Genomic DNA, 17,083 nt, shown 5'->3' with positions numbered 1-17,083 from the left:
CTTTGAAATGAATGAAATGGCTTCTATTTATAGAATTTTTCAAGGCCTAATTTTGAATATAATATTTAGATGAAATAAATCGTTTCTGCTAGGTGTTGACACGTGTCCTGTTTGATGATTTTTCGACTCTTTTCGATTTTTCGTTGAGTCACATGCTACATGTAAAATTTATGTGACATGTGAGCGTTGAAATTTGAATTATTGGTCAACATTTATTTCACCGAAATTTCAATGTCTACAAATACCTTATTCGTGGTTGGTTTTGTGATCAGGCCAGTGTCCATCCTTTCATTCTTGGTACATACGTGGCATAATGTGTACACCCATGATTGATCCTCACTTTGTAGACGTGTGAGACTTTGGTATTTAATCAAAGGTGTTAACTATTTTATAGGTACAATTTCGTCAAAATTGAAGACAGTAAAATTTTACTACCACAATTACTGTTTCGCAGTTAATAGCCTCCTTAAAAAGCAAAAAGCACAAACGTTGCCCACACAATGGACGATTAGAAACAATTTTATAAAGGAAATGTCTCACCGATAATCTTATGCTTAAACGTAATGGGATGTGGAACAAATTGGACCCAATCAGCCCGACTGCTGTCCATGTCTATCACTTTCTGCGTTTCAATCAAACCTACATTGTTGAATTTAACCATTGTAGATGTAATTTTAGTAGCAACTAAAATCTACTCTAAAGATTATTGGAAAAGTCGATGATATGGATGCTAACAAATCACATGAAAATAATATTAGTATATCATAAGTTATCACCACAACTTATTAAACAAAATAAATCAAATAAGATAAAATAATCATCTTTTGTAGAGTAGAAATCTCCGTCGATTCTTGATGAGAGCAAGATTTTAGGTTGAGGCGTGTAATCACTGCCTTTAAGAGTAGATTTTGTCCCTCGGAGACTATGTCTTGTTCTAGCAGGTTATAGCATCCTGTCGTCCACGATACAACAACCTATGATCTTTGTAAGTATACACTCGCAATACTTGGATTGAGCAAACAACTTGATTATTTCATTTGGTATATAAGAGATGAAACTTATAGTAGCATTTGAGAGAGTACAAGAAATCAAGAGAGGAGAGGACAGTGAGATGAAAGTTATAACCCTTTAGCATTTTACTTTTGTTATTCGTTTTGGTTTGCAAACAAATCTAAAATTGAGATTAAGAAATCATTAAGAATGATATTAACATCACTAATGAAGCTTTGGCTTATGAGTTGTATTTTGAAATACTCAATTAAAATTCCAACAATTGGTGTTCCAAATCTAATCAAGTTTATTTAAAAGCACTATATTGTATTATAATTGATGAGTAGATTTTATATTATATATTTAACCCTATTCTTAGTATATTTTGATTAATATTTTGGAAGAATTTTGATACTTTGAATTGTATTTTCAAAATAGGACTTTCGACTTCCTCTGGAGCAAAATGTGGTCAAACGGATGAATTTTGGAGTAATTCCAGTTGGAGGACGTTCGTGAGTTACTTAGCTTGATCGTATCAAAATATCATATTTTTCTACCTAGCGGTGATTTTCTGGCAATAAAATAAAGGGGCGATGTGTTCAGAACATCCCGATCTTCAAAATAAGCTATTATGGGCCAGATTTGGAGGATATCTGTTTGGACCTAAATTTACGCTATCGGCCCATACAATCAAGGCCGTTAGATGAGTAAAGTTCTAGACTGTTGGATGATAAAGTGGTTGAGATAATTTTCAATTATTATTAAGGAATAATATTGTGGTTTTAATCATAATATTATCTCTTAATATATATTGGATTATCTAAGCCTAATATTGGCTATATCCAGCGGATCGTTTAAAGATAAATGATATCTAAAAGATAGGTTGTTGCTTACCTTGAGAAGTCTTTGACCTAGACTCTAGCTGATGAGTTTGAATTAAAATCAAATTCTACACAAGTGAAGCCGCACCACACATCTGCTTCTATAAATACAAGGCTGCGAACACCATAGAGGGGACCTCGAATTCAACACCCAACTGCCCTGCGCAAAACCTCTCAAACATCTTGAGATTTTTTATTTTCTTTTTTTCCGCCGACACATCTTCAGTTTGGATAAACAGCACTGTGAAGGCAACCGGCGAACATCTTCAGTTTGGATAAACAGCACTGTTGCCGTAGAATCAGCCGTTCCCGAAGCACCTTCAGTTTGGATAAACAGCACTGCGTCGAGGCCGACTGGTTATCTATCCAAGTCTCGGTCGAGAAGGATTTTCAAATCCTTATTGGCAGAGGTCATCTCATTAGCCTTCCCGGCGAAGTGAGGTGTTACCAGGTTACTACATTCGGCACCTTGAGAGCCGAATTTGATATTGAACTTCGTAGAACTAGCAGCCTTGTCTTCAGGCTCGAGAATCCAAAGGCTGAGATTTGTTCCTTCCTCGGCCGCAGTCGCAAGATAGAGAAGTCACCGACGCGCTCAACGCAACATCAACAAATTTTACTCCTCGGCCGAGCTCGGCCGACGAGTTGGCACGCCCCGCATTCGACCGAAGGACGTAGTTAGCTCATTAGTTACTCGGCCTGCGCACCACGTAGGCTTTGTAATTTTTAGGGTCAACAATATCTTAGGCTAAAACGTGGCTGGACAAGTACTTGGTAGATTCTACTAGCTTAATTAGGACTTTATTTTCTAAGTTATTTTATTATTATTTAGTTTCATAGTTAGAATAAAAGACTTTGTTTTAGGGTTTGTGCGATGGCATAGCAAAGATATATTGCTATGCCGTTCTTAGTCTTGAGTACGCTTTCTTTTATGCAACTTTGGAGACAGAGAGTAATTGCTAGGGTTCTTGGAGATTTTCTATTTTAAGGTGTTTTCAATCCTTTTCTTAATAATATTTTCTATGATTTCAATTATAAATATGAGTAACTAATTTCCATTTGCTAGGGCGAAGCCTTGAGCCTTAGCATGAATGTGTAATTTTTTTATTTAATTGCTTATGATTGATTACATGCACGCTTTGAATTATTGGTCACTGTTTTAAACAATCTAATTGTCTTGATGACTGGCCAACATTAAGATGTTTAGATAAGTAATCAGATGCAATTCGGTCGGAATATCACCGGAGGATTGAGTATTGCTTCTTCTGATTGATAATTGTAATTTCACTTAAGGCTAATATCACGCTCTTAGGGGTTGCATGGTTTTACAAAAGGTTTTCATAAAACTTAATGAGTCTTGCATGTTCATATTTGATCTGAATATCATAGACGGATAACGTTCTTACTTGAATATCACAAGGAGAATATATATTACGAAAACCTAACCTTCAAAGTGGCATGTGTAGATCATAAGTAATTGGTAGAAATTCATAGGATTGCTAGGTGATGGTGGAACCCGAGTACTTTTATAAATTGGTATTTAAAACTCTTTTCTTTTATCATATTAGTTTTTAATTAAAATTCGTTTTTAATATTACCCAATTTCAAAATCTCTTTTCTCAAGTTTTAATTCTAAGTAGTTAATTAGGAATTGTTTTTACATAAATTATTAAAATATTCCTTGAGGACAACGACCTTGCATAAGTATCTATACTACAACATCATTGTATTCTTGCAAGTATTTCATGTGATTTTACCCCTATTTGCATAGACGGTAAAAATTCTATCAATAATGCTTGTGTTCCCTTCATGCGTCAATTGCTTGTCCTCCTACTGACAGTTAACATATTTTTAATGTACAAACATTATAATTGGAATCATTGATTCTCTTTACCTTTATTTAAAGATCATATATGCAAAAAATTATTCATTTTATAAATCTTTTAGTCATTTTTATATATAAAACAATTTGATGGTTTATCACGCAGATGCTACTTTTTATTAAAACTATAGAAAATTTCAAATATAATGTTCAGACTGTAATGTTCATAAATCATAAATGAGGGGACAAATACATTTACTAATAAGGAGAACACAAGCATTATCCCTGTATTTATTATAATTTTTTTTTCTTTGGTACAAACATTATCCCTGTATTATATGTTGTTAATTGTTCCAAGAGAACAGAGTGAGATGGCCCTATATTTGTGGGCAAACAGTTCATATGAGTGATAAATGTATTAACTTTTCCTTATCGCAATGGCGAAGTAGTTGCCACCGTCGGAAATGGCATAAAATCACTCAAAAGAAAGGTTCTCCAAAATAAGAAAGTAAAATTAAAATCTTAAAAAAAAAAAAAAAAAAAAAAAAAAAAAAGGAGTAAAATCATTAATTTTGGATATGTAAGTTATCACCCATGGTGTTGGAATTCTTACATGGCACCACATATATTTATATAGAAATATCCACTAAATAAAAACAATGATGACTCAACTGCTAGATTTGGCTTTGTTATGGAAACATGAAAACCAAACAATTTTTTCTGACTGATCCTCTCAAAAACAAGGCAGTTAATTTTTTTAGAGACCGAAAAGATTTACGGTGGCATTTTAATTTTTTCTAACCACCATTAATTGGATTAATTTGCACCTAAATGTGTGGTTAAAGAGAATGCTGCATAAATTCATTAAGATGACGAGAACACAGCACACTTATTGGGAAAAATCCAATGTGAAATTGCCAACGTGGCATAATCCGGAAGGATCGAGGACCGGAAGATGCTCGAAGTATAACGATGTCACTGGTATTTAAACCCATCAACTTCCCCCTGCAAAAGTTCACGTTCTTGCGTACAATTTCCAAACTCACCTAGTGCATTGCATTCAAGCGCACTTCCTTGTTGGATTTTGGTTTTGCCGAGCTTCTCTCTCTCTTTCTCTCTCTAGATTCGGTGAGTAGGGAACTGTTTGAGCTTAATATGTTGATTTTAATGGCGGTGGTGTTGATTTATGTTGATCCAATTATTGGATTCTGGGCTGGGTTAGGAGAGGGAAAGAAAATTAAAAAATTAGTGGGTATTCTTCTATTACCTTTCTCCTAATTAAAAAAAAAAACAAACAAACAAAATTCAAACAAAAAGTAGATTAAAGAGAGGGAAAGAGAGATGGGTTGTGAAAAGGGTACCTGGAAAAGATTGTTGAGCGAGTGCAAGAGGCAAAACTGGAGCTCCTGCCGCTCATGGTAGATTTGGGAATTGGTGTCGGTCGCCATTTCCAATTTCTCAAAATTCAAGTTCTTTTACTAAGAGAAAGTACGAATTCAAAGAGACGGAGGAGGTCGCCGGTAATAGGTGGGTTGGGTGGGGGGGTTGCAATGGAAGTCGAGGTGGGGTGGGGGGCTGTGGGGAAGGGGAAGGGGAAGGGGAAGGGGTCGGGGAAGGTGATGGTTTTTTTATTATTATTATTTTTTAATTTTTATAATAGGGTAAATATTATAATATTTTAATGCATAAAAAATTCTTTTTTTGCCACATGGCATAAATTTGGCAACCACGTGGCAGCCACGTCAACTCTTAACGGATCAATGGATGGAAAATGTAACGGATGTATTATATTGAAATAAAATAGTACTTGAGTTATGAAAGTGAAATGTTTTAAAGATGTTATAAGGAATTGAAATCGAGTCCAAACCTGAAGTGGTAAAGTGTAATTTACCCTATTTTAAATGTACAAACATTATAATTGGAATCATTCATTATCCTTCCCTTTATCTAAAGATCATATACGCAAAAAATTATTCATTTTGGAAATCTTTTAGTCATTTTTATATATAAAACAATTAGATAGTTTATCATGCGGATGCTACTTGTTACTGAAATTTTAGAACAATTTCGAGTATAATGTTCAAACTGTAATATTCATAAATCATAAATGAAACGACAAGTACATTTACCAATAAGGCGAACACAAGCATTGTCCCTGTATTATATGTTGTTAATTGTTCCGAAAGAACAAAGCGACGACAGTTTCTTATTACGGCAGCAACGTCAAAGTCAATCCGATTTCTGGGATTCGTGGTTATTCTGATTAATTCGTGGCGTCTACTATTGTGGATGTTGATCCGATCTTTCCAATTGGTTGGGGAGAAGTGTCGTTGGGTTTTTAACTGGTGCTTGCGAGGTGTGCAAAGGATTATAGAAGACATGGTTGAGAATTTTGCTACGCGGTTGGCGCTTACAACAGAGGAGTAGAGGGTGGTGGTGATAGATGACAAGAAAGGCTTTCTATTCAAAATGACTAAGGATTTTCTAGTCGGGAAAGTGTTGTCTTGAAAGCCGATTAGCAAAGAAAGGTTCAAGCACCGTATGATGCAACTCTGGCGCCCTAAGGCCAAGGTGACGATTGTAGAGTTGGATGACGATTTGTTTTCGTTTGGTTTTGATAACAATCGGGAAAGTGCGATGGTGCTGAAGGGTGGTCCTTGGTTGTATAATGGAGCACTATTGGTTATGGTAAAGGCTGATACTTTGGCTCATCCTACTCAGATTGCTCTTTATACTCAAGAATTTTGGATCCAAGTTAAGGGCTTGCTATTGGCATACATGACGCGACATATGGGGCAATTTATTGGGAATCAGATAGGCGAACATGTGCTTATTGATCAAAGTCGAAAGGGAGATGTTCAGGGGACGATTCTTCGTATTCGTGTTGTGATTGATATTACGAAACCCTTACGTCGAAGTTTGTTGTTCTCTATCAAGGGGTCCATGGTGAGTATTGATCTTCGATATGAAAAGGTTCCAATTACATGTTTCTTGTGTGGTTTAATTGGGCATATAGAAGACCAGTGTGAGCAGTATAAGGGGAAGAATGATGATGATCTCTCGAAACCCTATGGTCGGTGGTTCCAAAACGATGTACTTGATGCTAATTATCGTAGACCACAGGGTATATGTATTGGTCCGAGTCCTTCATCAGGGTGGTCTATGGACGTTGAGGAGGAAAAAGATGATGTGTCCATCGTGGGTCAGCTTTTAGGGACGGTAACGGAAAGTAAGGTGGCGAGCAGAATTGAGGTGTCGGTCGGAGACGATCAGGGGATGAAGCGAGAAATCAGGAGCCTGAATGGTGCTTTTATTTTGCCTGATTTGAATGTTGTTATGGAACTGGAGGATATGATAATTGATTCTCAAGCAATTGTTCCATTTTAAGAGGCCTCTAGGGTTACGGCTCTTGAGGTGGATAATAATGAGGATAATTCCGTTAAATCTAGTGGGTGTGATTATTTGGCTTTGACTTGAATGATGTGCCAATGGTTACTCAATGAGGTGGACCTTTGTGGGTCCCGAAGCGATTCCCAATCAGGCTTTCGGTGGACGTCTCTAGGCCCAGGTGGTTGGGAATTTTGAAATGGGTTTGGATCCTTTCAATCTTATGCAAATTATTGAGCAGGTACAGTAGAAGAGAAGGAAGAAACTGCAAAGAGGCAGAAGAAATGATGGACTATCAATAGGATGTTTTATGTCCAACTCTCAGATGGGCAAATGTTTGCCATTACCGGAGCTTGGGAAATGGCCTGTACGAGAAGGACTGGATATAGAGGCACCATCAAGAGGACATAGAAGAATCATGAACAACATGGAGACTTCAAATTTATCACCGAAGGTTAACGGAGCTCAACCCTCATAATGAGTTGTTTGAGTTGGAACTGCCAGGGGCTTAGGAACCTCCGTTCAGTTTATGCACTTCAACGCCTATTCCTCACTAAGATGCGGAGGCCACGGTGGATAAGCTCATAGTTGCAGAATTAAGGCAATGGCACATTGGGTTGCTTCAATATTTGTTCTTTCCCGATGAGGTGGAGCAAATCGTACGTCTTCTGTTAAGTTTACGAACAGTACCAGATCGTAGAACTTGGCATTATGAAAGGCATAAGAAGTTTTCTGTGAGAAACGCTTACCATGTGGCTAGGGCAATAATATCTGCTGTAAGGGTTGGTGCGAGCTTCTCTGCTTCAATTTATGATGATGGACTAGATAAGCTGTGGAGGAAGTTGTGGAATGCATGTGTACCAGGCAAGGTTAAGATTTGTGTCTGGAAGGCATGTATGGAGGCCCCACCCACAAGATCAAACCTTATTAAGCGGAGAGTGATTGTGGATAATTTTTGGGTGCTTTGTGGTTTGTTGGGGGAGTCAACAGAACATATGTTGAGGGAGTGTAGCTCCGCAAAGCCTGCTTGGTTTGGTGGCCTGGGGTTTAGATTTGAGGATGGCGATGACCATCAGTTCATGCAGTGGTTATTATCCATTGCTCTTTACTCTTCGTCCTTGGTGTTTGAGCTATGTTTGATGATCTCTTGGATGTTGTGGAAGAACAGGAATGATGTCGTTTGGAATGGGGCTAGGAAGTCGCCACAGGAGTTGGTGGTCCGATCGGAAAGTTGGTTGTAGGAATATCAAAAGTGGCACAAGTCGGGTTCAAAGAAGGCCAACAGTCCTACATAGAGATGGAGTAGGCCTGAGCTTGGCTGGGTGAAGTGTAACTTTGATGGAGCATGGATTAAACAATAGTTGAGGGGTGGTTTTGGTGTGGTGCTGTGCGATCATGAGGGCGATTTCATAGCAGCAGCAGCAGACTCAAGTGATGGGAAAAGCTCGGCATTCCATGCGGAGTTGCTTGCTACTTGTCAAGCTCTGGTATTGGCACAGGATTTCCACCCAAGCGGTGCGGGTATAATTTTTGAAGGTGACTCAAGTTTGGCATTGGCTGCCATGAAGGGACAGGATAAAGATTGCTCTTTGTTGAGCCCTATAATAAACGATCTTTGTTATTTACTCAAGTCATTTCCTTGGCTGTTGTTGAACCATGTGCAGATGAGTGGAAATTATGCGGCACATCGTCTTGCTTGAATGGGCTGATTTGATTAAGGATGTTTTACTAGAAGAAAGCTTGTAATTTTAATGTATTGTCATTTGAGGATGGGTTCTCTTGTTGTGCGGGACACTCTTTTTCCTTTGACCAGGTTGAAAGTCCCGACAAAGTTTATTGAGGCCTATAATGCACACTATTCTCATTTTGTACGTATTCAATTTGTTTTGCAATGAATATCGTACTTTTTTTCAAAAAAAAAAAAAAAAAAAAAAAAAAAGGTTGCCACCGTCGGAAATGGCATCAAATCACTCAAAAAAGGTTCTCCAAAACAAGAAAGTAAAATCAAAATCTTAAAAAAAAAAAAGCAAAACCATTAATTTTGGATATGTAAGTTATCACCCATGGTTTTGGAATTCCTGCATGGCACCACATATAAATCCACATATATTTGTATAGAATTTTCCACTAAAATAAAAGCAATTATGACTCAACTGCTAGATTTGGCTTTGTTATGGAAAACCAACAATTTTTTCCCACTGATCCTCTCGAAAACACGGCAGTTCACTTTTTTAGAAGTCCAAAAGATTAACTGAAACTTTTCAATCTTTTCTAGCCATTATGCTTAAGCATTTCAGCTTTTTCTGACTACCGCATAAATTCATTAAGATGACGAGAACACAGCACACTTATTGGGAAAAATTCAATGTGAAATTGCCAACGTGGCATAATCCGGAAGGATCGAGAACCGGAAGATGCTCGAAGTATAACGATGTCACTGGTATTTAAACCCATGAACCTCCCCTTGCGAAAGTAAACGTTCTTTGCGTGCAATTTCCGAACTCACCTAGTGCATTGCATTCAAGCGCACTCCCTTGTTGGATTTTGGTTTTGCCGAGCTTCTCTCTCCTCTTTCTCTCTCTAGATTCGGTGAGTAGGGAACTGTTTGAGCTTAATATGTTGATTTTAATGGCGGTGGTGTGTGCTGCCTGAGCTCTTTGTTTGCTTCAAAACCCTCAATTCTTTCCCTTTTTCGCTTCTGGTTTTTTGTTTTCTGCATCAGTTTTGCCTCAAGTTTTTACATTTACCAGAAAAACGAACATGCAACTCACCTGGTTTCTTAATTTTTTCCATTGATGGTATCTTTTTTGTTCCCAAAGATTATGTTTTTTTCACTTATGAACTAAAGATGAAATTTGAAATATTTTATCCGATTGATGGTTATAAATATAAACTTGACCTTTTATTTTGTTTTATCCCATTGGATGTGAAATGTGTTAATTTGTTGTTCTGATCATGTATGTATGTCAATGCCATGGTGTTTTATGTTGTGAGACAGTAGTTGGGCAGGCAGTCATCAACCATGACGGTGACACCGCAGATTTCGATCAATGATGGGAACCTGGTGGTTCATGGAAGGACCATTTTGACTGGAGTTCCAGACAACATCATACTCACACCGGGAACGGGTGTCGGGCTTGTTGCCGGTGCTTTCATTGGCGCCACGGCCTCCCACAGCAGAAGCCTCCATATCTTCCCTATTGGGGTTTTAGAGTAAGTTCATTCTTTATGTTACTATGTTAAAGTTTAGATATTGTGAATTTAGCTGTAAATGGAGAGTGAGTAAGTTTGCAATGATTTTTATTATATGCTTTGAGTGTGAATTTTTTCCAAAATGGTAGTAATTATTATCGTTGTTATGATCGATAGGGGTCTCCGTTTCATGTGCTGTTTTCGATTCAAGTTGTGGTGGATGACTCAGAGGATGGGGACATCTGGGAAGGATGTACCATTGGAGACCCAATTCATGCTTGTCGAGAGCAAAGGTGGTGGTGAAGGAGATGAAGAAGAGGATTCTTCTCCTACTATCTACACCGTCTTCCTGCCTCTACTTGAGGGCCTGTTCCGCTCTGTTCTGCAAGGCAATGAGAGAAACGAAGTCGAGATTTGCCTCGAGAGTGGTGAGTAGATTATGGCCATGAAAAAGCAGGTATTTGGGGGAGGCTATATGCACCTTCCCTGCCTGTCGTTCCATTATTTAAGGCCATGTCTTCCCGCTAATCAGTACCTTCCTGCCGCCAATTATGAAGGAGATGAACATTTTAAAATGTGGGGTGCAGTGGAGCTGTCATTACTGCAAATACTCGGGCTTGAGAAACCACCCGCAATGAATGCCAATCAAATGGATCAAATAAATTGGTGTATAAAGCATTTGTGGAAAGAAAAAAAAACAGAAATCGAATTCCAAAAGAACCAAAAACAACTCCTTTTTTGATTTTGTAGGAGATTCTGCTGTTCAGACCAATCAAGGCCAGTGCCTCGTTTACATGCATGCTGGAACCAATCCATTTGAAGTCATCACCCAAGCTGTAAAGTAAGTCCTTAATTTTCATTTTTAATGACTTTCTTGTATTCATTGTAAATCTGCGATTAAATATCTAGTTTTATTTGCTAATATGATTATGCTAATGCTAGAAAAGTTAAATGTTTTGGTCTTGATTAGCATAATGTCTATGCTTTTAATTTTTGTACATGACTCCTTGTTTTTCAATTTCATTAAACAGGGAAGTGGAAAAACACATGAAAACTTTTGTTCATCGTGAGAAGAAAAAGGTAAGGTCAGCACGTGTATTGTTTTCTTCTGTAATTGGTGTTCTACAACTGGATGACGTATCACAATGTTTCTTGAATGAATCTAATTGTCCATCTTTTCGTTGCGTGTAGTTGCCTTCTTTTCTCGATTGGTTTGGCTGGTGTACATGGGATGCCTTTTACACTGATGTCACAGCTGAGGGTGTGGAGCAAGGCCTTGAAAGGTTATAAGCCATGCTATCATCTTTAACTTGCTCTTTACTATAACTTGAATCGAGCGTCAGATTTATTAAATCACTCTCTTTTGTTTTGCATTGATTGCAGCCTATCAAAGGGAGGGACGCCTCCACGGTTTCTAATCATTGATGACGGTTGGCAACAGATTGAAAAGAAAGACAAGGATTCTGATGTTGTTGTACAAGAAGGAGCACAGTAGCGCCTCTGACTTATTTCTCAATGTTAATTGATTACGCTTTTATTATTTTTCATAGGATGCGTTAGGATCTTCTTTTGTCGTCTTTTTACACGCAATTATTCGTTCCCTTTGTTGGTTCCAGAAATTGCTGCTTGGTATATCTAAATAAAGGAGTTGGTTATCTAATGCGAGTATGTTCATTGCAGGTTTGCAAGTAGGTTGACAGGAATCAAAGAGAACGAAAAATTCCAAAAGAATGACCACAACAGTGAGCAAGTCTCTGGCCTGAAACACGTTGTGGATGTAGCCAAGCAACATCACAATGTGAAGTAAGTAGTCCTAGTGGATTAGTTACTTTCTTGGAATAGCAACGAATACTCCCAAACTGCCAGCTGTTCTTTTTTGACTTTTTAAGATCATTTTCTTTTTAAGTTTAGGCACATAGTAAAGTAATTCTAGGATCTAAGATTCCATTATTTTTTTGTTGTAGAAAATGGCAGGTGGCAGTAGAGATGACATGGAGAATCATATTTGTTACAATCTTTAGAATTATAACATGAAATTAATTACTGATATCTGTGATGGTGAAGAGTGAATGATCTGAATAAAGTTTCAATGGGCTCATGGGGCTTAGTTTGTAACTTTTGAATAAAATCTGACTATATCAACAACAAACAATAATTTTTTGTCGAATTTATTAATATGCTAGACTCTGCTCTGCTTGCCGTTTTCTGATGGTTTACCAATATTAAATTTTATTTGATTTTATTTAAGAATTAAGAGTTTCGTAGGAAGTAGTATTGTTAATCTTAGTCAAATTTATGTTTTCTGCTGGCACAGATTTCTGTATGTATGGCATGCCCTAGCTGGATACTGGGGTGGAGTGAAACCAGCGGCTACTGGCATGGAACACTATGACACTGCTTTGGCATACCCAGTGACGTGCCCTGGTGTGGAGGGCAACCAACCAGACATAGTTATGGACAGCTTATCTGTTCATGGTCTTGGTCTGGTACATCCGAAGAAAGTTTTCAATTTCTACAATGAACTTCATTCCTACTTGGCTTCTTGTGGAATTGATGGAGTTAAGGTTGATGTTCAGAACATCATTGAGACTCTAGGGGCTGGTCATGGTGGTAGAGTTTCTCTAACCCGCAGCTACCACCAGGCACTTGAGGCTTCAGTTGCTCGAAACTTTCCTGACAATGGATGCATTGCTTGCATGTGTCACAACACTGATGGGCTCTACAGTTCCAAGCAGACTGCTGTTGTTAGAGCTTTTGATGATTTCTACCCCCGTGATCCTGCTTCACACACGATTCATATATCTTCTGTTGCTTATAACACTCTTTTCCTTGGGGAATTCATGCACCCTGACTGGGATATGTTTCATGTAAGTAAAACGATTACGCATCCTCTATCTCAATTTTTTCTTTTTGCCTTGGTACTGTTTGATTTTTTTTTTTTTTTCTTTTCTCCTTTTATGGATGATGATGTATGGAAACCTAGTGAAGACCATTTCCTCGAGTTACCTGAAATTAGTCTGTGCATAATTGTCTATTCTATTCTATGTATGGAAACCTAGTGAAGACCATTTCTTCCTTTTATGTATTGCTCTTTAAATTTACAGTGAAAATATAATTGTAAAATATGGTTTACTGATGCATAATTGTCTATTCTATTTGGTGGAGGCTTGAAACGTCAATATGTCTGTTTGCTGAAGATTTACAATTCAATTTGTATGATTATCTGCAATCATTTTGTGTTTGACATTCAGTGTCATTTATTTGGAATAAAATTTAATTTTGTATATCACGACATTGATGAAACAATCTTTACTTTGCAGAGTGTACATCCAGCGGCAGAGTATCACAGTGCAGCTCGTGCTGTTGGCGGATGTGCAATCTATGTCAGGTATGCACTAAACAAATTTATTCAATTTGTCACTTCAGGAAAGTAGGAGTTCTAATGCATAATTTTCTATTTCTCTAAACAGTGATAAACCAAGCAATCACAATTTTGACCTTCTGAGGAAGCTGGTCCTCCCTGATGGATCTGTCCTCCGTGCCAAGTTACCTGGCAGGCCTACCCGTGATTGTCTCTTTGCTGATCCAGCAAGAGACAGGACCAGGTTCGTTCTGTTTCCTCTCTAAATTTCTCAAGTTATGTGGTTATCAAAATTTAGATCTCTGAGTAAAGCTCATGTGAATAAATCTCTTTGTAGCTTGCTCAAAATATGGAATGTCAACAATTGTTCTGGTGTGATTGGTGTGTTTAATTGTCAAGGTGCCGGTTGGTGCAAGATTGAAAAGAAGACACGCATTCATGATAACTCTCCGGGTACCCTCAGTGGTTCTGTCCGTGCCACTGACGTTGATGCCATTGCTCAAGTTGCTGGAGCTGATTGGAATGGAGAAACAGTTGTTTATGCTCATAAGTCAGGTACCACTACTGTCTGACAGAAGCGAGTTTGAAAGAACACTTGTGCCTAGCTGTCACGAATTTTAACATTGTTGTCATAGTATTTCCGGTCTTCAGCTTTCTAACGAAGTGAACCATTATTGACTGTCAGGAGAGGTTCTTCGGTTGCCAAAAGGTGCTTCAATGCCTGTGACGCTCAAAGTTCTTGAATATGAGGTTTTCCATTTCTGTCCTCTCAAGGTTAGTCTTGCTATCACTGACATCTATCCGACTGAAGTTTAATCATTGCAAAGGATTTACTAATTGATATGGTTTTCTATGTTGCAGAAAATTACATCCAACGTCTCATTTGCACCAATAGGCCTACTTGACATGTTCAATTCAAGCGCTGCTGTGGAGCAGGTTGACGTCCATGTGGCTTCTGATAAGAACCAGTCTCCAACTGCGACAATTGGTCTCAAAATCAGAGGATGTGGAAGGTTTGGAGCTTACTCTTCCCAGCGTCCGCTGAAGTGCACTGTTGACAACGCTGAGACCGACTTAGAATATGACTCTGCATCTGGATTAATGACGACTACCATCCCGGTCCCAGAAAAAGAGATGTACAGATGGTCAGTAGAGATTCAAGTGTAACTAGCCTGATCTGATATGAAGAGTTTAGGTATTAGGGCATTGTCTTGCATCTGAAGATATGAAGTATCTGGTTAGCAAGATGGAGGGAGAGACTCAATGCCTGGGAAACAACTAAAGCAGCCAATAATGTTGTAGTTTTCCAGTTTCATTAGTTATGTTGCTAAGAAAGAGTGGCCAATGTTGTAGTGTTCTGGTTTTCTCTGTAATAAAAGTGCCTATCTTATCTATTCTGCATCGCCTTTCCTTTCTATTTTCTTAAGGTCAATCGATTGCAAGCAGCTTGCAGTTGGATGAGCATTCATCTTTGCACTCGAGGTTTCGAAATCAATTCATCATTCTCCGAATCACTTCAGACGTGTAAGGTTCTTTAATTCCGTGTGGTATTTCATATTTGTAGTCCTAACAAATTCCTTTACGTGTGGCTTCATTTAAGCCTAATATCTAACACAATGGGTAATGTGAGAGCATGTGAACCGTTGGATTCAATACATGGTCCATGTGTGGTGTCATTTAACACATGGGCTGTTGCGTTAAACACATGGCTATTTGTCGGGCTTAAGACATGGTACACATGTGAGGTCATTTATGTTTAATGCTCAAGACATGGTACACATGTGAGGTCATTTATGTCTAATACGTGAATAAGAGCACATGAACCGTTAAAGACATAGCTAACAGGGCCGGCCATGAAATTTTATGCGTCCTATGAAAAAGTAAATCGAAAATCCTGAACTATGTTGAGATAGTAAATCTTTTTTTTTTTTTTTTTTTCCGTTGTATTTTCTATAAACTGCAATAGGACAAAGAATTTAACAAAAATAACTGATGGTTTGACATCGAATATTATAGAATGGTATAGCACTGTTGTCGAGGTGGTTGTCTCAAAAAATTTCCTAGTCAAACTTTGCCATCCATCTAACATACCTTTAATTAATATATACATGAGTGAACAGTTATATTAATTTTATTCATATTTTTATATGATATCATTCGTATCGATTTCTCACGTCTAATAAAAATTACAATTTTTTCACAAGGCCAAAGAAAACGAGCCTATTCCCAAAACTTCCAACCCCGCCCGTCAGCCTTGGGTTCAACATGATCAAATTGGTCATTAGCTACATCACCATTACCATCTCTGAACCACTCCTTCCTCTCACCATAGGCTATGACACTACGAAGGATGTACGAGATTGTCTTCAGCAACACTTTGCTCAAAGTTCTGCTGCTATTGAAGCTAATCTCCGCTTCCAACTCCTTGATCTCTCCAAGGCACTATGAGCGTTGATGCTGATCTTCAACACCTTCGATAACGGTTAGAACATAAGCCACACATGTAAGGCTAAAACAAAATTTTCAGTTAATTATTAGTACGTGAAGCTCATATGTAAGACTTTATCACAGAAGTTTAAATCTTGATTTTTTTTACCACAGGAACTATCTTCTGAATACTATGAGACTATTGATTTGATTAAGTCAAATAAAAGTAAAAAATAAAATAATAAAATATCTTTCACTTATTCTCTTACTGGGTCTCACCATTTGCTCCTGTATATAGATCACCATTTGGGTTTAAATTCAAAAACCAAACAACAAACCTAAACCCAAAATTATTGGGTTTTGACCCAAATGGAAACCCATATTTTGGTTTTCATTTGGCTGACCCAAATGTTGGGGGCTTACCCTTTTTCTATACACCCACATGACTTTAAGGGCTGATTTGGTATTGCTGTGCTTTGAAAAAAAACTGGTTCTGCTGTGCTGTGAGAATAAGCAGCTGTGAAATAAAGCAGCAGAGTGTTTGGTAAACTTTTTTGTAAAAGTGCTTTTGGAAAAAAAAAAAAAAAAAAAAAACAGTATTAGAGTGTTTGGTAAACTTTTATGTAAAACAGATGTGAAAAAAAACTGGTTTTTCAAAGCTGGGTTTTGCAGCTTCTTGTTTTTGGCTTTTTTTACCCAAAACTGTGAAAAAAAACTAAAGCTGAGTGTTTACCAAACACAAAAACAGCTCCCAGCTTTTTTTTATAGCAGCTTTTTTCAGAATCACCTCAGTACCAAACCAGGTCTAAATTTGATGGTCGACAGCTGGGTAAGTGTTTGAACTGTTTATATCCCTTTCATTTTGATTTTATGCATTTACCACAGATATGCTGGAAATTGTAATTATATATTTAATCAGAAGTTAGATTTATCTCACCATTCTTCCTTGTGATGCTCACCAAAAGGGTTTTTTTTTATTTTTTATTTTTTCCTTTTTCTTTTTGAACAAGTAATATTATCTAC

General features: G+C 37.7%; 3 protein-coding genes and 1 long non-coding RNA gene across 4 annotated transcripts; all 4 read left to right on the top strand.

The window, feature by feature from the left end:
• The first annotated feature begins 6,237 nt into the window (after window positions 1-6,237).
• Window positions 6,238-7,080, top strand: LOC137744492 (uncharacterized). Its single transcript, XM_068484294.1, has one exon. It carries the CDS (start codon window positions 6,238-6,240, stop codon window positions 7,078-7,080), a length of 843 nt encoding a protein of 280 aa, XP_068340395.1.
• Window positions 7,081-7,279: 199 nt separating this feature from the next.
• Window positions 7,280-8,321, top strand: LOC137744491 (uncharacterized). Its single transcript, XM_068484292.1, has 3 exons — window positions 7,280-7,321; window positions 7,406-7,534; window positions 7,647-8,321. Exons 1-3 carry the CDS (start codon window positions 7,280-7,282, stop codon window positions 8,319-8,321), a joined length of 846 nt encoding a protein of 281 aa, XP_068340393.1.
• A 2,646-nt stretch (window positions 8,322-10,967) lies between these two features.
• On the top strand, window positions 10,968-11,546 carry LOC137745887 (uncharacterized). Its single transcript, XR_011069731.1, has 3 exons — window positions 10,968-11,113; window positions 11,304-11,352; window positions 11,464-11,546. It is a non-coding gene; the product is annotated as an uncharacterized lncRNA (long non-coding RNA).
• A 277-nt stretch (window positions 11,547-11,823) lies between these two features.
• On the top strand, window positions 11,824-13,899 carry LOC137744490 (probable galactinol--sucrose galactosyltransferase 2). Its single transcript, XM_068484291.1, has 4 exons — window positions 11,824-12,075; window positions 12,587-13,139; window positions 13,593-13,660; window positions 13,743-13,899. The coding sequence occupies exons 2-4, from the start codon at window positions 12,651-12,653 to the stop codon at window positions 13,897-13,899; spliced, it is 714 nt and encodes a 237-aa protein (XP_068340392.1). The 5' UTR covers window positions 11,824-12,075; window positions 12,587-12,650.
• Window positions 13,900-17,083: the final 3,184 nt, after the last annotated feature.

This window comes from Pyrus communis, chromosome 9 (genome assembly GCF_963583255.1).
Source record: "Pyrus communis chromosome 9, drPyrComm1.1, whole genome shotgun sequence".
Taxonomy (NCBI): Eukaryota; Viridiplantae; Streptophyta; class Magnoliopsida; order Rosales; family Rosaceae; genus Pyrus; species Pyrus communis.
The sequence above is the reverse complement of the archived record's forward strand: the minus strand, read 5'-3'. Positions and strand labels throughout refer to the sequence as shown.